This window comes from Odocoileus virginianus, chromosome 21 (assembly GCF_023699985.2).
Source record: "Odocoileus virginianus isolate 20LAN1187 ecotype Illinois chromosome 21, Ovbor_1.2, whole genome shotgun sequence".
Lineage (NCBI taxonomy): Eukaryota > Metazoa > Chordata > Mammalia > Artiodactyla > Cervidae > Odocoileus > Odocoileus virginianus.
The window spans coordinates 466,092-490,130 of NC_069694.1; the positions used below are offsets into that span (position 1 = coordinate 466,092).

Here is a 24,039-nt window from a genome sequence, read left to right on the forward strand (position 1 = left end):
TTGATGCTTTCAAACTTTGATACTGGAGAGTCCCTTGGACAGCAAGGAGATCAAATCAGTCAATCCTAAAAGAAATCAACCCTGAATATTCATTGGAAGGACTGGTGCTGAAGGTGAAGCTCCGATACTTTGGCCACCTGATGCAAAGAACTGACTCATTGAAAAAGACCCTGATGCTGGGAAAGATTGAGGGCAGGAGAAGTGGGTGACAGAGGATGAGATGGTTGGATAGCATCATCGACTCAATGGACATGAGTTTGAGCAAACTCCAGAAGATAGTGAAGGACAGGGAAGGCTGGTGTGCTGCAGTTCATTGGATTGCAAAGAGTCAGATACAACTGAGTGACTGAACAACGACAATGAGACCACTAGGCATGAAGCTTTAATAAGCAAGAGCAAGTGAGCCTACCAGTTGTCCTAAGAGCATGTCCACATGATCACCATCAGCAAGCTATGCCAAGAATTCAGATTATTGGTTAGCAAACTGAATCTCAAACTGTCTCATTTGGGCTAATGAATAATTTATGAAATGAAATGGAAACCTCTCAATGGTGTAGGGAAATTTGCCATTATTAACTATAAACTATGTAAGATTCTGGGTTAATCACATTTTTATTTACTCTCTTACTTTCCATTTTGTGATAAAAAATGTTCATCATTAAAAATTGACTCACTTCAGGATTTGTGAAATCAAAGACGGTTTCCATGAGTTCTCCAGAATTAAGTACTGTCAAAACACACCTTTCCACCAAAAATACAGGGCTACTTGTGAGCAAGAAGGTCTTGGAATGGGGAATAAGCAATCTCTTTAAAGTCTTTGGGGGCATCAGATTCACTAGTCATTGTTACGTATTGCTGTTGGGCATGAGTATGAATGGGTCCTAGGTAGATAAGAACAGAATTTACATCTTGAGAATCCATCAGAAATTGACCAGAAAGACCTGTGTTATCTCTGTTAGAAGTCCTTATATGGCAGCCTGTGCCTTCTGGAACTGTACCAGAGACTCCCAGTGATGGCTTGACTTCTCCATGTTGTCTTTGAAACCTACTGCAATCTGGCTTGCTTTTTACTCCCAAGACAAAGTTTATAGCAATGATATTATCTAAATGCCAAACCCACTGGTCTTTTCCTTTATTTGTACAGTTTAGAATCAAAATCCAATTTCTTACTTTGGCTTACGAGACATAATCTGGAAGCTGCCTCCCTCTCTGACCCTATCTCCTGGCACTTTGCATTTGTCTGCTAAACTTTAGACGTACTGACCTTATTACTGTTTTATTTCTATTTCTGCTTTATTGACTATGCCAAAGCCTTTGACTGTGTGGATCACAATACACTGTGGAAAATTCTTTAAGAGTTGGGAATACCAGACCACCTGACCTGCCTCCTGAGAAATCTGTATGCAGGTCAGGAAGCAACAGTTAGAACTGCATATGGAACAGACTGGTTCCAAATAGGAAAAGATATATGTCAAGGCTGTATATTGTCACCCTGCTTATTTAACTTATATGCAGAGTACATCATGAGAAACACTGGGCTAGAAGAAGCACAAGCTGGAATCAAGATTGCCGGGAAAAATATCAATAACTCAGATATGCAGATGACACCACCCTTATGGCAGAAAGTGAAGAAGAACTAAAGAGCCTCTTGATAAAAGTGAAAGAGGAGAGTGAAAAAGTTGGCTTAAAACTCAACATTCAGAAAACTAAGATCATGGCATCTGGTCCCATCACTTCATGGCAAATAGATGGGGAAACAGTGGCTGGCTTTATTTTTCTGGGCTCCAAAATCACTGCAGATGGTGATTACAGCCATGAAATTAAAAGACCCTTACTCCTTGGAAGGAAAGTTATGACCAACCTAGACAGCATATTAAAAAGCAGAGATAGTACTTTGTCAATAAAGGGTCGTCTAGTCAAAGCTATGGTTTTTCCAGTAGTCATGTATGGATGTGAGAGTTGGACTATAAAGAAAGTTATAAAGAGTGCTGAAGAATTGATGCTTTTGAACTGTGGTGCTGGAGAAGACTTGAGAGTCCCTTGGACTGCAAGGAGATCCAACCAGTCCATCCTGAAGGAGATCAGTCCTGGGTGTTCATTGGAAGGACTGATAATGAAGCTGAAACTCCAATACTTAGGCCACCTCATGCAAAGAGCTGAGTCATTGGAAAAGACCCTGATGCTGGGAAAGATTGAGAGCAGGAGGAGAAGGGTTCGACAGAGGATGAGATGGCTGGATGGCATCATTAACTCGATGGACATGGGTTTGGGTAAACTCCAGGAGTTGGTGATGGACAGGGAGGCCTGGCATGCTGCGGTTCACGGGGTCGCTAAGAGTCAGACACCACTGAGCGACTGAACTGAACTGAACTGAATCTTATTACTGATATTCCAGTGCTATAAACTTATTCCCACCCCAGATGCCTCAGCTTCACTGTTACTTTGTTCAGAAAGCTGATCTCTAGACCTTAACAGGATCACCTCCATCTCATCAATCATGTCTCAGCTTGAATATCAAGTGCCTACAAAGGTCTTGACAACCCTCATTGGAGCAGCTTTCACAGTCACCAAGGCACACTCTATTTGCTTCCACTGTCTTCTTCAAAGCATCTACCAGTATCAGAAACTATTTTTTTCACATATTTGTAATTTTCTCCTCTCACTAAAGTATGTAAAATAGCTCCTTGAGACGGGAACTCTATCTGAGATTAACACCAATGTGCTACCTCCATTTCCATTCTAGCTTATTAGCCTTATTAATTATCAGTTTTAACCCTTGTCCATCTGACTGTCATTTGTTTAAATTCTGCTAGGCTGATATTCCTTCAGCACTGAGTAAAGCGAGTTTACTGAATACTGTGAGTATTAACCCATTATGTCATTCATGAACACAAGTCTAATTTCTACCCAATTGTGTACCCTTCCTACATCTTCCAAAAGCTAACAAACTAACATGTAGATCTTGACTCTGAGGCATAATAATCTTTTGAACTAAAAATTTCAAGTGAAGTCACTTGTAGCAGACTTTGCCTGTGCTTTCTCTGCATTCCTCCCTTCCTTTGGGACCTGCATCCCTCCGTTTTGGGGACGTGCTTCAGTTCCCATTCGAACCTTGGGATCCAAAAGGGAGCTGCCATCTTTATACATGATCCACCTTTCTTGGCTTCAGTGATTGGTGGAAGGGTAGGTGATACCTCACCCAAGCTGGACGAATCAAAGGACCTCATTCTTGGGCAACAGTGATTGGTTTTGTGATAAAGTCCTTCATTGAGACTAAGTAGCCGTTGGCAAAAAGACTCCGTTTTGATCACAAAGATGAATAGATTTGAGTTTAGAGCTGCAAACAGCCTGTCCCCTGGCTCGTGGAAAAGTCACTTGGAGGTCACTAAAACCACCCTCCCATCTCTTCTCCCTCCTTCTCACTGATGGAAGTGGAGATGAGAGATGGAGAGTTCTGAAGGTACTTGGTCCCCGGGCACCAGCTATTCTCAAGGCTGTCCCCGTCCCTTTAGAGGCTGTCTGCATTTCCACATTTTGATACTCAGCTATTCTGTCACTATTTGGGGTTCTAAAGTGCTCATTTTTTGCTGACTGCCTTTTTTGAAAGCCCTGAAATTTGAGTTATGTTATACCGTAGCATACCCAGTATCATGGTCTGCCTTGAGATCTTGACCTGAATAAAGGTACACCTTCTGTGGGCTTCCCAGGTGCTCAGTGGTAAAGAACACACCTGCAGCGCAGGAGACACAGCTTTGGTCCTGGGTCGGGAAGATCCCCTGCAGGAGGAGGCAGCAACCCACTCCAGGATTCTTACCAGGGTGAGCCCGTGAACAAAGGAGCCTGGTGGGCTACAGTCCATGGGCTGAAAAGGGCCAGACGCAGCTCAGCAACTGAATAGCGCACACACACTTCCAGTATGCCTGTGACCCGAAGACAAGGGAGAAAAGAGCAGCTGACACAGCAAGGGTCCCACTAGAAAACTAGATTCTGCCTTGGTCCCAGACTTTCTGAATCAGTGGGATAAAAAAATGGCGTATTATAATTGAAACTGGTAATCTCTACACTGATGAACTAAAAGAAGGCAAAGACAAACAGGAAACACTTTCTAAACAAATAAATAAGTTGCTGTCAAGAAAATATTGAGTCTCTGTCTCTTAAAAAAGAAAAAATATAACTGTCCCCAAAGTTTTCCTCCAATGTATCAAAAAAGAAATGGGATTTTTTTGAGATAAAATAGCTAGAAGAAAATACTTGGTCTACTATAGATTCTGAAAGAGGTATGTACTTATGCTCAAAAATATACTTACAGCCTGACACCAATTATTGTTTGTTTTATAAGCTTGAATTCTTATAGATGATCAAATTACTTTAAAATTTTATGACTGGTTTGTTTTTATACTTTTACTGGTATTTACTTTATTTATTTATTTATTTTTTGGTATTTACTTTAAATAGTGCTTTATTTGTTGGTTTTATTTTTTAATTTATATTAAAATGATAATGCATATTTAATAGGTACAGTTTTATAATTTTATATTAGAAATGAATTATTTAGTTCCATTGATTTATTTTATGAAATATGAACATGTTATAATTTAATTTTATAATCTGTTACTTCTTCTTTTTGTTTATAGATGGTTTTTGTCACTTCTACCTATAAATCATGGCCTAACACAATTGTTATACTCTACCTCTGAGGTAGACAAATGAATGAAAATATATATTTTCAGTGAAGATTATATACAATAAAAATATTTTTAAATCCTTAATTTACTGGGAAAATAATTCAAACTTTAGTTTTTCTCTGAAACATTTCTGTTGATGGAAGTCTTTGTTGTATAAAGCGTAAGCTCAGCTATCTAACCAGACAAATGACTCTAGTCATGTTCACCGGTGTGTGTTTGAAACTCATGATTTCTAAACCATCCTTCTACTTGGCAAAATAATTTTACTATCTTTTACTATTAACATGTTTAATCTATAGGAACCAAACAGAGATAAAACATGACAGGGTATAAGAAAAGATTTTTGAAATCAGATATAAAATATTTAACAGAAATTTTCCAAGTTCTGAAGAGGATATTTGGAATTGCAAATAATGTATCCACCACACAAGGCATTTGTATTTCAGGACTAACCATCAGTCCCCCAGGTTGAAGACGCATGATTTTCCTAAGCAGCAGATTCTGTCGAGCAGTCCTCGTCCTTCCCCTGAGATTGTAGCACGCTTAGGGAAGTCCCGCGCTACCGCGCTGCCGTCAAAAGCGCAGAAGCCCCCGGCTTTAAGGGGTTTGTGCTGAGTTTCGTTTTTTAGGTAATCAGTCCTAACATAATTGTAGCACAAGGATGAGACGCCTTATTACTAAATACCAAGTAACCTGATGCTTCCCTGGGGGCTCAGAGGTTAAAACATCTGCCTCCAATGCAGGAGACCCAGGTTCGATCCCAGGTCGGGAAGATCCCCTGGAGAAGGAAGTGGCAACCCACTCCAGTACTCTTGCCTGGAGAATCCCATGGACGGAGGAACCCGGTAGGCTACAGTCCACGGGGTCGCAAAGACTAGGACACGACTGAGCGACTTCACTCACTCAACCTGAGAATGTGATAAAAATAGGCCACGTTATCTAGAGATCTGATTATTCACCTAAGCCCTACAGAATTCCTTTCAGAATATCAGGATGATTTGGAATCCTAGGTATGTTCTATCGTCTCATTTCAGTAGAGGTGGGGTGGGATTATGTTATACATTTTTTATATGTGTCTTATGGCCACACATTTCAAGAAGCAAACTGGAGTGAAAATCTCTTGCACCTGTGTGCAGCACTACCTTTAGGTCCAGAGCAGAGGGGCCTTGTGCTGGACCCCAGGACTTAAAGCAGTGTTTCTCAACCAGTGGTGACTTTGCCCCAAGGGGACATTTGGAATTGTCAGTAGACCTTTTGATTGGCAGTCAGGAGTAGTATGGAGAAATTGGCATCTTGTGGGTAGAAACCAGGGGTGATGCTGAACACCCTACAGTGCCCAGAATAGCCCCATATAGCAAATAACTATCTGGCATCAAATGTCAGTAGTGCCAAGGGTGAGAAAGCCTGATTTAGAGGGACCACTGTGGTCTTTCTCCTCAGCTATGCCTCACCTCATGGGGCAAAGAGTCTGTTCATCAAGAGGCGTGCCCACCTGGAGTCTGGTGCACTGTATTCAAAGTGTGGTCCCAGGCCACAGCATCTATATCACCTGGGGTGATGTTAGACAGAGCAATTTAGGAGCCTCATCTCAGACTTATCAAACCTGGAAATCTAGGTATGGGGCTAACAACGTTTGTAGTCACTGGTCCTCTGGTAATTCTAATGAATGCTAAGGTTTGAAAACCACTGATTTAAGGAGTCCAAGCATTCTTTCTATATTTGACTTAAAAGTTATCTTGATCAAAATGGGAAGATATAATAATTTTCTTTAACAGCTTGTTAACTCAATTTATAATATCTAATATATTATCTAATATGATATAGCATCAGTTCAGTTCAGTCACTCAGTCATGTCTGACTCTTTGCAACCCCATGGTCTGCAACACGCCAGGCTTCCCTGTCCATCACCAACTCCCAGAGATTGCTCAAATTGATGTCCGTCAAGTCAGTGATACCATCCAACCATCTCATCCTCTGTCATCCCCTTCTCCTTCTGCCTTCAACCTTTCCCAGCATCAGGGTCTTTTTCAATGGGTCAGTTCTTCACATCAGATGGCCAAAGTATTGGAGCTGCAGCTTCAGCATCAGTCCTTCCAATGAATATTCAGGACTGATTTTCTTTAGGATTGACTAGTTTGATTTCTTTGAGTCCAAGGGACTCTGAAGAGTCTTCTCTAACACCGCAGTTCAAAAGCATCAATTCTTTGGCACTCAGCTTTCTTTATGGTTCAACTCTCACATCCATTCATGCTACTGAAAAAACCATAGCTTTGGCTAGATGGACCTTTGTTGGCAAAGTAACGTCTCTGTTTTTTAATATGTTATCTAGATTGGCCATAGCTTTTCTTCTAAGGAGCAAGCGTCTTTTAAATTCATGGGTGCAGTCACCATCTGCAGTGATTTTGGAGCCCAGAAAAATAAAGCCAGCCACTGTTTCCACTGTTTCCCCATCTATTTGCCATGAAGTGATGGGACCAGATGCCATGATCTTAGTTTTCTGAATGTTGAGTTTTAAGCCAACTTTTTGACTCTCCTCTTTCACTTTCATCAAGAGGCTTTTTAGTTCCTCTTCACTTTCTGCCATAAGGGTGGTGTCATTTGCATATCTGAGGTTACTGATATTTCTCCCAGCAATCTTGATTCCAGCTTGTACTTCATCCAGCCCAGCATTTCACATGATGTACTCTATATGTAAGTTAAATAAACAGGGTGACAACATACAGCCTTGACATACTCCTTTTCCAATTTAGAACCAGTCCTTTGTTCCATGTCCAGTCCTAACTATTGCTTCTTGACCTGCATACAGATTTCTCAGGAGGCAGGTCAGGTAGTCTGGTATTCCCATCTCTTTAAGAATTTTCCACAGTGTATTGTGATCCACACAGTCAGAGGCTTTGGCATAGTCAATAGAGCAGAAGTAAAAGTTTTTCTGGAACTGTCTTGCTTTTTCTATGATCCAACGGATGTTGGCAATTTGATCTGTGATTCCCCTGCCTTTTCTAAATCCAGCTTCAACATCTGGAATTTCTTGGTTCACGTACTGTTGAAGCCTCACTTGGAGAATTTTTGAGAATGATATAGTATCTTGGCCTCTATCTATACTGTTGCTCTGGATGCCACAAGTGTTTGGGATAGGTCTGTGCCTGGGTCTTAGTTTTCTCACATGTCAAAAGAGTGCATTGGAATAGATTGTGGCTTGAATTTTCTTCTCTGCATATGATTTCATGGTTGCTCTCGAAGCATGGGACTTCACTCCCTGCATAGACACCTTAAGATATAGTGACTCTCATGTTTCATCACTAGAAAGGTGTTTTTTTTGCTCTTTTGGTCTCTACCAAAGAGGATTTCTTTGTCTCTTGATATAAAATGAAAATTATATGTCAAACTAATTACCAATGGGTAAACAAAATTTGACTAATTAAGTTCCAGATATATTTTCATAGCATGGCTTACATTATATGCGTAGTTATAAAAATTAAGATGTATAGGCACACCTAGTCTTGATAAGTATGTAAACTGGCATTACTCTCTGAAGGGAAGATTCATACTATTCATCAAAAATTTACATTTTGATTCAATAGTTTTATTTCTAGAAATTTGTTCTCAAGTCACACTTGTGCATGTGGGCAAAGGTGAGTCATTAAGCTTTTAACTGCTGCTTTTTCATTATAACTCCAAATTGGAAATGGTCTCAATAGAGTATTGGTGAAATAAATGTACGTGCATGTAATGGAACACTATGCAGCTATGGAAAGAACGCGGTGTGTGCTCTAAATAAGAGGAGGGCTGCATGGTGCTCGTAGTGTTAGAAGAGGTACTCTGACGTCAGACCACAGGGATGCAACACCAGAGCTGTGTGACCTGGGGAAAATTTTGTATTCTCTCTTTGCCTCAATTTTTTCATCTCCAAAATGGTAAATAACAATAAAGCATACTTCCCTGGTAGCTCAGACGGTAAATAATCCACCTGTAATGTGGGAGACCTGGGTTCGATCCCTGGGTCAGGAAGATCCCCTGGAGGAGGAAATGGCAACCCGCTCCAGCATTCTTACCTGGAGAATCCCATGGAAAGAGGAGCCTGGCAGGCTACAGGCTCACCAGGGATTGCAAATAGTCAGACGCTACTGAGGGACTTTCACATGTACATATACGTGCTTCCCAAAGTTTTTGAGAGGATTAAATAATATAAAACAAGTTAATCTTATAGTGTGTTGCCTATAGAAAATAAGTAATAGTTATTAATATCATCATTATTAATATTATCTAGCTATTACCATGCAAAGACTCCCAAGATAGGTCCTTAAATGAAAACATCACCACCATACAAAACAATACTGCTGTTCACTCACTAAGTCAGGTCTGACGCTTTGTGACCCCGTGCACTGCAGCGCACCGGGCTTCCCTGCCTGTCACTATCTCCCAGAAATGTATATAGACTAAAAACAAAGGGATACAAGTGTCACAGACAGTGCTTGGCAGAGACACTCAAGTGCTGTTTGCAGTGCTGATTTTACGCATCTTGGATGGGGACTCATCTCGCTTCGAGGGGGAAGTCTCATGGCTTTGGGAAGAACATTTTTTCATTGTATAATGTTTGGATTTTTCCCATGTGTAACTGTTACTTTTATGATTTTAAAAATTATTTAAAGAAAAAATGTTGAAACCACACAGATGCTCAGATTCTGTATGATGGCAGAAGTTGAGCCATATGGTTTCACCGATTTTTTTTAATGGGCGTTAAGACGACATTTCTAATGCGGAGAAGTGTGCTAGTGTTTAAGAGTTTCATGGGAAAATAATTTTCATAATGATACTCCCTTCTTGATGAATTTCTTAGGTTTTCCACTTGACAAAACTGAGAAGTTCAGGCTAATTGCCTTTCTCGGAGGCAAAGTGAGTAAAATGCAGAAACATCCCTCCAGGCGACTGAAGGGACCTTGGTTCCTTGGTGATCTTCCCAACCAGCCTCCGGGCTCATCCTAGGCCTATGCTGAATCGTCCTCATGGGCGTCCCTGTTGCCCAGTGAATATCTGCCTAAGGGCTGTTTTAATAACAGGTCTGTTATTAACTGTTTAAATAACTGTTTAAAAAACAGATCTGAAGCCAATCATCCTTTGGCTTTTTGCCAATAAAATGCATCGATTTAGGAGGCCACGGATTGTTCTATTGCAGACAGAAATTCTCAGGATGCAGGTATTAAGAGAAACCTTGAAACCTTGAGTGGTATGCATAACCTCTGATTTCTCTACTTCCCATCCCTATGTGCCTCCACATACAGCACTTCTGGGATTACTGGAAAGCCACATCCTCATTTTGGTGAAGGCAAAAAATTCCCATTTTTCAGTCAGTTTTGTGGCATATTCAATTATATAACAGTTCATTCAAGATTCTAAATCAATTAAAGCTTGTGCAATGCTTCTTAAAGTATGGGAGGGGATATGCCATTTTTGAAAAATCAAATGATTAGAGTTCATCTGTTATGAAGAACTCTGTTTTGTTTTTAATTTTTTGGCTCTTATTCTATCCTCAAGTCGTTAGAGGGTTTTATTAAAAATAACTGCATTTGGTGAGGTTTTTTTAAAAAAATATTTTTTTCTATTTTGTGATGACAGTCATTTTTAAATAATGGTAGCCAGGTGAAATGGTAACTTTTCTTTCAGTGCCACTGAATCTAACTTTCCTTCCCTTCCTGTGCTCTCTCCCTGTTTTGCAAAAAAAAAAAAAAATGACATTCCATTATCAAAAAAGCAAGTCGCTAAGCTCACAGACTTAGTACTACTACCTCTTCAAGGTTTCCAGGTTCATTTGAATCCTCACTGCTGCTCACCATACTTTAAACTTTGATACGTTTCTGCAAATACCCCCACCAGGAGCGACGGCATGTGCGCGCACTTTTCTCGCCATCGCGCCCCCTGCCGCTGCCCCTCCCCACACCTTTCATCTGAGGATCTCCCCTCCTTCTTGAAATGAAAAGTAGAGACTATCTGATCATCATACTGTCCATGGGGTTCTCACGGCAAGAATACTGAAGTGGTTTGCCATTTCCTGTTCCAGTGGACCACGATTTGTCAGACCTCATCACCATGACCCATCCATCTTGGGTGGCCCCACACAGCATGGCTCATAGTTTCACTGAGTTAGACATGGCTGTGGTCCATGTGATCAGACTGATTACTTTTCTGTGATTGTGATTTTCAGTCTGTCTGTCCTCTGATGGAGAAGGATCAGAGGCTTATAGAACTTCCTGATGAGAGAGTCTGACTGAGGGGAAACTGGGTCTTGTTCGATGGGCTGGGCGGAGTCATGCTCAGTAAATCCTTAATCCAATTTTCTGTTGAAGGGTGGGGCTGTGTCCCCTCCCTGTTACTTGACCTGAGGCCAAACTAAGGTGGAGGCGATGAAGATAATGTCACCTCCTTCAAAAGGTCCCCTGCAGGCACTGCTACACTCAGTGTCCCCAACCCTGCAGCCGGCCACTGCCGACCCACGCCTCTGCGAGAGACTCCTGGACACTCACGGTCAAGCCTGGGTCAGTCTCTTGTGGGATCACTGCTCCTTTCTCCTGCGTCCTGGTGCACAAGGTTCTGTCTGTGCCCGCCAAGAGTCTATTTCCCAGTCCTGTGTAAGTCCTGGCAGCTCTTTGGTGGGGTTAATGGTGGCCTCCTCCAAGAGGGCTTATGCCATACCCAGGTCTGCTGCACCCCGAGCCCCTGTCCCTGTGGCAGACCACTGCTGACCCGGACCTCCGCAGGAGACACCCAAACGTGAACAGTATGCAAAGGCAAAGAGGTAGGACACTGAAAAATGAGCTCCTCAGGTTGGTAGGTGCCCAGTATGCTATTGGAGATCAGTGGAGAAATAACTCCAGAAAGATGAAGAGATGGAGCCAAAGCAAAAACAACACCCATTGTGGATGTGACGGTGATGGAAGTAAAGTCCGCTGCTGTAAAGAGAAATACTGCATAGGAACCTGGAATGTCAGGTCCATGAATCAAGGCAAACTGGAAGTGGTGAAACAGGAGATAGCAAGAGTGAACATTGACATGTTAGGAATCAGCAAACTAAAATAGCCTGGAATGGGTGAATTTAACTCAGATGACCATTATATCTACTACTGTAGGCAAGAATCCCATAGAATAAATGGAGTAGCCATCATAGTCAACAAAAAAGTCCGAAATGCAGTACTTGGATACAATCTCAAAAATGACAGAATGATCTCTGTTCAAGTCCAGAGCAAAATGTTCAATATCATAGTAATCTAAGTCTATGCCCCGACAAGTAATGCTGAAGCAGCTGAAGTTGAATGGTTCTTGGAAGACCTACAAGACCTTCTAGAACTAACACCCAAAAAAGAGGTCCTTTTCATTATAGGGGACTGGAATGCAAAAGTAGGAAGTCAAGAAATACCTGGAGTAACAGGCAAATTTGGCCTTGGAGTACAGAATGAAGCAGGGCAAAGGCTAACAGAGTTTTGCCAAGAGAATGCACTGGTCATAGCAAACACCCTCTTCCAACAACACAAGAGAAGACTCTATACATGGACATCACCAGATGGTCAACACTGAAATCAGATTGATTATATTTTTTGCAACAAAAGATGGAGAATCTCTATAGAGTCAGCAAAAACAAGACCGGGAGCTGACTGTGACTCAGATCATGAACCCCTTATTGCCAAATTCAGAGTTAAATTGAAGAAAGTAGGGAAAACCATTCAGGTATGACCTAAATAAATTCCCTTACGATTATACAGTAGAAGTGACAAATAGATTCAAGGGATTAGATCTGATGGAAGTTCATAACTTTCTACAGGAGGCAGTGATCAAGACAATCCCCAAGAAAAAGAAATGCAAAAAGGCAAAATGGCTGTCTGAGGAGGCCTTACAAATAACTGTGAAAAGAAGAGAAATGAAAAGCAAAGGAGAAAAGGAAAGATATTCCCATTTGAATGCAGAGTTCCAACGAATAGCAAGGAGAAATAAAAAAGCCTTCCTCAGTGATCAGTGCAAAGAAATAGAGGAAAACAATAGAATGGGAAATACTAGAGATCTTTTCAAGAAAATTAGAGATACCAGGGGAACATTTAATGCAAAGGTGGGCTCGATAAAGGACAGAAATGGTATGGACCTAACAGAAGCAAAAGATATTAAGAAGAGGCGGCAAGAATACACAGAAGAATTATGCAAAAAAGATCTTTATGATCCAGATAATCATGATGGTACAATCACTCTCCTAGAGCCAGACATCCTGGAATGTGAAGTCAAATGGGCCTTAGGAAGCATCACTATGAACAAAGTTAGTGGAGGTGATGGAATTCCAGTTGAGCTATTTCAAATCCTAAAAGATGATGCTGTGAAAGTGCTGCACTCAATATGTCAGCAAACTTGGAAAACTCAGCAGTGGCCACAGGACTGGAAAAGGTCAGTTTTCATTCCAATCCCAAAGAAAGGCAATGCCAAAGAATGTTCCAACTTCTGCACAGTTGCACTCATCTCACATGCTAGTAAAGTAATGCTCAAAATTCTCCAAGCCAGGCTTCAGCAATACGTAAACTGTTAACTTTCAGATGTTCAAGCTGGTTTTAGAAAAGGCAGAAGAACCAGAGATCAAATTGCCAACATCCACTGGGTCATTGAAAAAGCAAGAGAGTTCCAGAAAAACATCTACTTCTGCTTTATTAACTATGCCAAAGCCTTTGACTGTGTGGATCACAATAAACTGTGGAAAATTCTTCAAGAGATGGGAATACCAGACCACCTGACCTGCCTCATGAGAAACCTGTACGCAAGTCAAGAAGCAACAGTTAGAACTGGACGTGAAACAACACACTGGTTCCAAATCGGGAAAGGAGTACGTCAAGGCTGTATATAGTCACCCTGCTTATTTAACTTATATGCAGAGTACATCATGAGAAACGCTGGACTGGATGAAGCAGAAGCTGGAATCAAGATTACCCGGAAGAATATCAGTAACCTCAGATATGCAGATGACACCATTCTTATTGCAGAAAGCGAAGAAGAACTAAAGAGCCTCTTGATGAAAGTGAAGAGAAGAGTGAAAAAGTTGACTTAAAACTCAACATTCAGAAAACTAAGATCATGGCATCTGGTCCCATCACCTCATGGCAAATAGGGAAAGTGACAGACTTTAATTTTGGGGGCTCCAAGATCACTGCAGATGGTGATTGGAGCCATGAAATTAAAAGACGCTTGCTCCTTGGAAGGAAAGTTATGACCAACCTAGACAGCATATTAAAAAGCAGAGACATTACTTTGCCAACAAAAGTCCGTCTATTCAAAGCTATGGTTTTCCAGTGGTCATGTATGGATTTGAGAGTTGGACTATAAAGAAAGCTGAGCACCAAAGTATTGATGCTTTTGAACTGTGGTGTTGCAGAAGACTCTTGAGAGTCCCTTGGACTGCAAGGAGATCCAACCAGTCAATCTTAAAGGAAATTAGTCCTGAATATTCATTGGAAGGACTGATGCTGAATCTGAAACTCATACTTGGGCCAACTGATGCGAAGAACTGACTCATTTGAAAAGACCCTGATGCTGGGAAAGGTTAAAAGTGGGAGAAGAAGGGGATGACAGAGGATAAGATGGTTGGATGGCATCACTGACTCAATTGACATGAGTTTGAGTAAACTCCGGGAGTTGGTGATGGACAGGGAAGCCTGGCATGCTGCAGTCCATGGGGGTCACAAGAGTTGGATACAACTGGGGGACTGAACTGAACTGATCTGATTATCTGATTTGTATTCTCTCATGAATTCTCTTGAATTCTCTCCCCATCTCCAAATCCAAGTACCTACTTCCTTCTCTCCTATTTTCTTCCAGATTCAGAGGAACACCCCTTTCTCCTGTCTAAAATGAATTCCACCACCTCATCAACTCATGATAGCATCTGGTGAAAAAGATCTGAAAGATTTTCTTCAAATATGGATTACCTAAGTGAGCCAACTATTTCTTGAAGTATAGGAGATTTTACATAAAAACCCAGACAGTTTTGAAACTTAAAATTTTAAAGCTTGAGTGCAGGGCAACCGTATTTATGTTATACCTGAATGAGGCATTCACAGCCGAGTGCTGGTGGAAGCTGAGTGAAAATATAGGCAAAGAGCAAGATGATGCTCACCCCACCTCTGCTTTCCAGAGTCCTTCCTAATTTTTAGTGCATAAAGACTTTCCAGTATGTTGAAAAAATTCCAGTTCCAATTTTATACTCTCTAAACAGACACTACATGGCCATTGATTTTCTCTACTTATTACTTATTGTAAGATATTGCTTTATTGTAAGATTACACTAGATAAGAAAAGAAGATGAAAAAATACTCCAGGCAAATAAATTTTATTTACTTTTGATTCCTGCCTCAACTTGCTCTTGTTTTTCAGGTGTTGGGTTTTACATGGCATATGTTAGAATTCCGACACCTCAGATGTACAAATGTATTCCAGCAGAGAGTTACTAAAATAGCTGTAACATTGTGGATCTTTATTGCTTCAGGATACGTTTAGTAACTGCTCTTACTGACCACACTCCATAGCAAACTTTCTGAGTACTAGTCCCCCTCTTGGAATACTGACTGTTAATTCAACGCTTCTCTTCTGTAAGAGCTGTTCTTGCTGCCGTTTAGTCGCTGAGTTCTGTCTGACCCCTTTCTGACCCTGTGGATGCAGCCCGCAGGCTCCTCCATCCACGGGATTCTCCAGGCAAAAGCACTGGAGTGGTTGCCATTTCCTTCTCCAGGGGGTCTTCCTGAGCCAGAGCTTGAGCCCACGTCTTCTGCATTGGCAGGCAGATTCTTTACTGCTGAAAGTAAGTTCTCAGTGATGATATTGCTTGGTCAAAGATCATTGTGCTAGAATATTTATCTGGTATTTGTCTTTCTATTAGGGAACCATCTGTGACCAAACTGATAGGGGAACAGGAGCAAGACCAACAGTGGCTTACATTACACTCCAACTGGGAGAGCCTTAATGCAACAACTTTGCATGAACTTCTGGTAAAAGGGTAAGACAACCCATCACTAGAGCTGTGTAGAGTGGATTATGGAGCAAAGGTCTATCATAAGGGCCCTGCTTCTGTTTCAAATCTAAGATATTCTAAATGTGTCACATCAAAGAGGAACATCCATGGGCTACCTAAGGACATTTGTATTTCAACATCATTTGGCTTTCTTCCTTCTTTGTAGACATACATCTTTTTCTTTTGGCTAATTGCAATTTTTAATTACAATTACAGAAACTATCATAGGGTAGGAGTAGGAACTTGGGGTCTAATATTGGAGTGTTTTCACATCCTGCTTGAAATAAGTTCTTAATGTCTGCACTTCCTACATGCAACTAGTTAACAGAGCAAATTCAAGTAATGACAGCTGATAAAACTCGGAGAGTCGGAGAAAAAATCAGACACGCAAAGAAATTGTAATCAAGTAACCTCAAAAGTTCACTTCTGAAAACTTTCCCCTAAAAAAAATTGTGGAATGTTAAAAAGTGTTGCCTCCCTCATCTATGGGCAGGGGTGCAGGAGAAAGATCCATTGAGGGAATTAACACATTTAGTGATTATGACAGTATAGGGGCATAGCTATAGAATATTTACATAGAACTTGCTCAGATTCACAGCCCACAAATGGTAAGTGCTATTCTCTGAACTCAAAGCAAGTTTTTATGACTCCAAAGCTTTTAATTAGTGCTAGAGAAACCACCTCTTAAGAATTTCAAAGAAGAAAATTAAAAGGTGGGTCATTTTTCTTTAGATGTCTTGACATTTTCCCTATAGACAGAACTGTGACCAAATTTCTGAAAAGCTGTCAACTGAAGCACTTCCTCCAAAACAATGACCTGAATCTTCCAACAGAGTGGTTTGTTTTCCCAAACTGGAACTTCCAGGAAAGCCCTTCCAGGTTGGTAGGTAGATAGATAGATGGAGACATAGATAAAGTCAGAAATTGGGAGTCAGTGGATCTAATTCTAGTCCCGCCTTACTACCTAGATGTGTGATCCCACACAACCTCAATTTCCTTTTAAAATGAGAGTTAAGACAGATAGTCTTTGATCTTTCCCTATTCCTAAAAGCTATAATTTTAAGATCTAATAGATAACAGCTAAGTATTGCTATCTTTTCTATGCCAGGCTTATTGCTGAGCTCTGAGGGGATGTAGAAGTGATGAGGGGAACAAGAACCCTGGTCTCAGGAAACATACACTTTAGAGGTGAAAAGAGAGAGTATATAAACAATAACAAACAGAATGAATTTCACATATTTGGAAGTGCTACAAAGAAACTAAGGATAATGAGACAGGGAGTGAGGAGGAGATGGGACTTCAGGTTATGGGAAGGTAAAACATGTATGTGCTTTTCCTGTATTATATAATTTATTGTGTACACACATCCCCATGCAAATTTAGCAACAAAAGAAAATATAGCAGGTCTTCAAAAAAGAATGTGGAAATTAATACTTAGGGTTTTTTTTTTTCTGACAGATCAAGGATTCTAAGCAAATCCTGGTATATTTGATAGTCTCAAAGTGGTTTTTTTTTTCCTTTAAATTTGCATTGTAGAATAAATGCTTAGAAGAGAACCTTGTGATATAAACTTACCACACCCTAAACTGAATTCTCTTGTGTAGCCACATTGATAGATGCTTAAACATGGCCATGTGTTTTCCTTCAAAACTTAACTCTAATTTTTAAAAAGCTTTGCTTTCCTGAATGCACTGTTTCTATAAGTTCCAACTATTGATTCTGATCTTGCCACCTAGAGTAACATGGCATGAATTTAATCCCTCTTCTTCCTGTTAGCTAATCATAGATACATAGTTTAACACTGAAAGTTCTCAGCAACATAGAAAACAAATGTATGGTTACTAAAGGTGAAAGGGAAGCAGGGAGAGACAAATTAGGATTATAGGATTAACAGGTACAAACTACAGTACATAAAACAGATAAGCAACAAAGATCTACTGTATAGCAGGAGGGACTATATTCGACATCTTATCATAAGCTATAATGGAGTATAATCAGAAAAATAACTGAATCACAGTGCTGTATCCTTGAAACCAACACAATATTGTAAATCAAATACAGTTTTCTAAAAGGTAATAAAGTCTCTACAAGATTCTTGTCTAGTCTAAATATTCAGTTCCTTTGTCTGTTCTCTAACTTTTGAAGTAATACTTATTTCTCTCAAACCATTTCTGTTTCTTTTGGACACACATGCCCTCTCCATAAGCATGAAAGTCTGACACGCGCCCTCCTCGCCACACATCCTGAGAAGCAGACTAGTTCCTTTCCTTTTCCTCTCCCTCCTTTGAAAATCATTGAGTTTATATTCCGGGTGGTGCAAACAGCTACGGTGATGTGAGAAACCTGGCTGACTGTAGTTCCTCTTCCCACAAAGGTGAAATCATATCATCATGATGTTAAATACACTAAGAAAGCACAGCCTTCCACACCCCCCACCCAAAGTGAGAGCTGGCGACAGCCCTGTCGTGAGAATTCCTGTCTTAAGTACAACCTTTGTCTTGCTTTCCACTGGTAAAGTGTTTGAAGTGAACAATAAAACATAACTTAATATTATACCATTTTTTTGTTTCCAAATCTAGGCAGCCCTGTTACAGCAGAAGTAAGATTTCTCTTCTGTGTACTGAACAAGGTGAGCGAATTCGTGGTGACAGTGGTGTATGAACCTAACTGGATTCACGCAGGGGGAGAAATGATCTCTTGTGCATGACAGCAAAGATGCAGGCATCCCGTTGGGTTTGGCGGTGAGTCACATCTGTCTGTCCTCTCCTGCTCCTTGGTAGACTGTGGGCGCCGCCCTGCTGCCCGGATGAACAAGAGGATTCTAGGGGGTCGGACGAGTCGCCCGGGAAGGTGGCCCTGGCAGTGTTCCCTGCAGAGTGAACCCAGCGGGCACATTTGCGGTTGTGTCCTCATTGCCAAGAAGTGGGTTCTGACGGTCGCCCACTGCTTCGAGGGGTAAGCCGAACCTTTTCTTTTGTTTGCCTGGATCTGACCTTTCGTCATTTGGGCATTCTTAATGGCATATATCATTCTCTAATTCAATGCAGAAGTCACAGTTGATCTCCTTCCCTGGCCTTTACCTGCTTAGATTTTTTTGCCCTTGGTGTTCTCAGGCTCATTTATTGGCAATAGAGGTATATTAATTATGATTTATGTCCTGAAGAGGGAGGGGCAGGAGGAGGTAAAGAAGATTGACTCTTCAGCCAGAATTAGTCTCTTCTCTAGCCCTCTTAAAGACATCAAACGCACATGAAGTTAAACAGTGGGGATTTACTTGGATACAACAGTGACGTTAGGAGTCTAGAGGAATTGGTGAGGTGTTTAGGAAACAGAGTGAAAGAGAAAATGTGTGTCTTAGTCAGGATTACCCAGAGAGACAGACCAATGAGAGAAAAGTTTTCAGGGAATCAGCAAATATTACTGGAGGCTTGGTGAATCCAAAGTCTGAGGGGTGGCAGACATCCTGGAGGCTTGGGTACGAGCCGCAGCAAAGGCCCAAAGGCAGTGTGCTGGCTTTGGGAGGACTCAGTCTCTGTCATATGGCTTATCTGGTAAGGCCCACCCACATTATGGAGGCTGATCTGCCAAATGTTGGGGCACCATGGTCCAGCAGTTGTCACGTAAAGTTAATCATCAAGGATACCTAAGGGGAGCCGAAAAATAAGACCAAGGCGAAACCTATGGCAAACTGACAAACATCCCTGAAGAAGGGCCTTGTTGGTTTAGATTCGGTTCAGTTCAGTTCAGTCGCTCAGTCGTGTCCGACTCTCTGCGACCCCACGAATCGCAGCACGCCAGGCCTCCCTGTCCATCACCAACTCCCGGAATTTACCCAAACTCATGTCCATCGAGTCAGTGATGCCATCCAGCCATCTCATCCTCTGTTGTCCCCTTCTCCTCCTGCCCCCAATCCCTCCCAGCATCAGGGTCTTTTCCAATGAGTCAACTCTTCTCATGAGGTGGCCAAAGTACTGGAGTTTCAGCTTCGGCATCAGTCCTTCCAATGAACACCCAGGACTGATTTCCTTTAGGATGGACTGGTTGGATCTCCTTGCAGTCCAAGGGACTCTCAACAGTCTTCTGCAACATCACAGTTCAAAAGCATCATTCTTCAGTGCTCAGCTTTCTTTATAGTCCAACTCTCACATCCATACATGACTACTGGAAAAACCATAGCCTTGACTAGACAGACCTTTGTTGCCAATGTAATATCCCTGCTTTTTAATATGCTATCTAGGTTGGTAATAACTTTCCTTCCAAGGAGTAATCATCTTTTAATGTCATGGCTGCAGTCACCATGTGTGGTGATTTTGGAGCCCAGAAAAATAAAGCCAGCCACTGTTTCCACTGTTCCCCCATCTATTTGCCATGAAGTGATGGGACCAGATGCCATGATCTTAGTTTTCTGAATGTTGAGCTTTCTGCCATAAGGGTGGTGTCATCTCCATATCTGAGGTGATTGATATTTCTCCCAGCAATCTTGATTCTAGTTTGTGCTTCCTCCAGCCCAGTGTTTCTCATGATGTACTCTGCATATAGGTTAAATAAGCAGGGTGACAATATACAGCCTTGACATACTCCTTTTCCTATTTGGAACTAGTCTGTTGTCCCATGTCCAGTTCTAATTGTTGCTTCCTGACCTGCATACAGGTTTCTCAAGAGGCAGGTCAGGTGGTCTGGTATTCCCATCTCTTGAAGAATTTTCCACAGTTTATTGTGATCCACACAGTCAAAGGCTTTGGCATAGTCAATAAAGCAGAAGTAGATGTTTTTCTGGAACTCTCTTGCTTTCTCAATAATCCAGCAGACATTGGCAATTTGATTTCTGGTTCTTCTGCCTTTTCTAAAACCAGCTTGAACATCTGGAAGTTGATGGTTCACATATTGCTAAAGCCTGGCTTGGAGAATTTTGAGCATTACTTTACTAGCATGTGAGATGAGTGCAATTGTGCAGTAGTTTGAGCATTCTTTGGCATTGCCTTTCTTTGGGACTGGAATGAAAACTAACCTTTTCCAGTCCTGTGGCCATTGCTGATTTTCCAAATTTGCTGACATATTGAGTGCAGCACTTTCACAGCATCATCTTTCAAGATTTGAAATAGCTCAACTGGAATTCCATCACCTCCACTAGCTTTGTTTGTAGTGATGCTTTCTAAGGCCCACTTGACTTTACACTCCAGGATGTCTGGCTCTAGGTGAGTGATCACACCATTGTGATTACCTGGGTCATGAAGATCTTTTTGTACAGTTCTTCTGTGTATTCTTGCCACCTCTTCTTAACATCTTCTGCTTCTGTTAGGTCCATAGCATTTCTATCCTTTATCGAACCCATTTTTGCATGAAATGTTCCCTTGGTATCTCTAATTTTTTTGAAAAGATCTCTAGTCTTTCCCATTCTGTTGTTTTCCTCTATTTCTTTGCATTGATCGCTGAGGAAGGCTTTCTGATCTCTCCTTGCTAATCTTTGGAACTCTGCATTCAAATGGGAATATCTTTCCTTTTCTCCTTTGCTTTTCGCTTCTCTCCTTTTCACAGCTATTTGAGGAGCTATGGCTCCACAGACAGCCATTTTGCTTTTTTGCATTTCTTTTCCATGGGGATGGTCTTGATCCCTGTCTCCTGTACAATGTCACAAACCTCTGTCCATAGTTCATCAGGAACTCTATCAAATCTAGTCCCTTAAATCTATTTCTCACTTTCACTGTATAATCATAAGGGATTTGATTTAGGTCATACCTGAATGGTCTAGTGGTTTTCCCTACTTTCTTCAATTTAACTCTGAATTTGGCAATAAGGAGTTCATGATCTGAGTCACAGTCAGCTCCCGGTCTTGTTTTTGCTGACTCTATAGAGATTCTCCATCTTTGGCTGCAAAGAATATAATCAGTCTGATTTCAGTGTTGACCATATGGTGATGTCCATGTGTAGACTCTTCTCTTGTGTGGTTAGAAGAGGGTGTTTGCTATGACCAGTGCATTCTCTTCACAAAACTCTATTAGCCTTTGCCCTGCTTCATTCTGTACTCCAAGGCCAAATTTGCCTGTTACTCCAAGTGTTTCTTGACTTCCTACTTTTGCATTCCAGTTCCCTATAATGAAAAGGACATCTTTTTTGGGTGTTAGTTCTAAAAGGTCTTGTATGTCTTCATAGAATCATTCAACTTCAGCTTCTTCAGCATTACTGGTTGGGGCATAGACTTGGATTACCGTGATATTGAATGGTTTGCCTTGGAAACAGAGATCATCCTGTCATTTTGGAGATTGCATCCAAGTACTGCATTTTGGACTCTCTTGTTGACTATGATGGCTACTCCATTTCTTCTAAGGGATTCTTGCCTACAGTAGTAGATATCATGGTCATCTGAGTTAAATTCACCCATTCCAGTCCATCTTAGTGCACTGATTCCTAGAATGTCGATGTTCACTCTTGTCATCTCCTGTTTGGCTTGATTCATGGACATAACATTCCAGGTTCCTATCAGTATTGCTCTTTTATAGCATTGGTTGCTTCTATCACCAGTCCCATCCACAACTGGGTGTTGTTTTTGCTTTAGCTCCATCTCTTCATTCTTTCTGGAGTTATTTCTCCACTGATCTCCAGTAGCATATTGGGCACCTACCGACCTGGGGAGTTCATCTTTCAGTTTCCTATCTTTTTGCCTTTTCATGCTGTTCATGGGGTTCTCAAGGCAAGAATACTGAAGTGGTTTGCCATTCCCTTCTCCAGTGGACCACATTCTGTCAGACCTCTCCACCATGGCCCATCCATCTTGGGTGGCCCCACATGGCATGACTTACTTTCATTGAGTTAGACAAGAAAATTGTTATTATATAATTTCTGAGAAAAAAAAAGAAAAAACCACCCCAAACCAAGCAATAACAACAGTAGTAACAACCGTGAAATCCAACCATTTTTTACGCTCATGGAGGATTCTGGAAGTTAGACATCCGGACAGGACATAGCTTGTGGTTTATCTTTGCTTGGCCATGTCTGGGGCCACTGCTGGAAGGTTCTAAGGTTCTGAGGCTGGAACCACCTGAAATCCGGCAGTGGATTGTGCCTGTTGGCAGGGGCCTTTGTTTCTCTCCAAGTAGGACTCACAGCTTGGTGGCTAGCATTCCTCAGAGCAAGAATCCCAAAACAGGAAGCCAGGAGGAAGCTGTGCCACCTTTTTTGATCCAGCCACCAAAGACACACAACCCCCTTCTGCTACGGGGTTGATGAGAGCTGTCATAGCCCCACTCACATTCAAAGGGCAGAAACATGGAGCTCTTCTCTCAGAGAGGGATGGCAAAGTGTTTGAGGACTTGTTTTAAAAGCCACCTTCCTGCCCATTTCTTCCTTTTATTTTTAATGATTTCACTTTATTTAAAATTATTCTTGCCTGGAGAATCCCCATGGACAGAGAAGGCTGGCGGGTACATGAGGTTGCAAAGAGTCAGACATGACTGAGTAACTAAGCGCGGCAGGGCAATAATAAATAATAACAAATATTTAAAACAAAATAACTCACAGTTGTATCACTTCATTAAACTGGTTATTGTCATCTAACCAGGCTAATTTGTAGGGGAAACGCAGTTCCCTTTTTTTGCCTCTTTGTCTGCTATCGCTTTTCCTCTGTGCTCAGCGCTGTGGTCAGCCCTCAGTCGTGCCCGCTGCGTGACATGCGGTGGACTCTCGTCCATAGGACTGGGAGGCTGCTGCGTCCATAGGACTTTCCTGGCAAGAACACTGGACTGGGGTGTCGTGCCCTTCTCCAGAGGATCTTCCTGACCCAGGGACTGAACCCTTGTCTCCTTTGTCTCCTGCATTGCAGGCAGATTCTTGACCATTGAGCCACTGGGGATTTCCTCAGCTTTGCTATTTACTGTGTGACCATGGGTCAGTTTATAAACTTCTCTGGGCTACAGTTTCCTCATCTGTGGGACGAGGAAAATAATCCCGATCTCACAGTGTTGGTGGAGGCTTCGACTGAAATAGTCTATGTGATGCCTTAAGAATTGTGCCTGATACCAATCAGTAAGACATCAATAAAGGTAAATGTTTCTTTTTAATATATTATTACTATAAAATACATTCTGCCTTTTCCCTTAGCATTATGGCATATTTTTGCATTTTGTTAAACTATTTTTATCTCCTTCCACACTCTTTCTCTTATACTTTCTCATCATCCTCAAGGTAACCCCTAGCGATTGTTCCTTCACAGATATAAACACCTGTTTTTCACAGGGTGTCATTTATTTTTACAATTTGAAATCACACTCCGTACTTTTGTTTGTCAGTTGAGTTTCTCATCTGTCAGTACATCATGGACATCCCCTCCAAGTC

The 24,039-nt window shown here is 41.4% G+C and overlaps 1 protein-coding gene across 1 annotated transcript in view; it reads left to right on the forward strand.

Moving 5' to 3' along the window:
* CORIN (corin, serine peptidase) overlaps positions 1-24,039 on the forward strand; it is a 268,706-nt gene that overhangs the window by 228,746 nt on the left and 15,921 nt on the right. Inside the window, exons 17-19 of the mRNA XM_070451933.1 lie at positions 15,580-15,696; positions 18,291-18,340; positions 18,492-18,666. Of these exons, the coding sequence (XP_070308034.1) occupies positions 15,580-15,696; positions 18,291-18,340; positions 18,492-18,666 (342 nt within the window). The remainder of the gene's footprint in view (positions 1-15,579; positions 15,697-18,290; positions 18,341-18,491; positions 18,667-24,039) is intronic.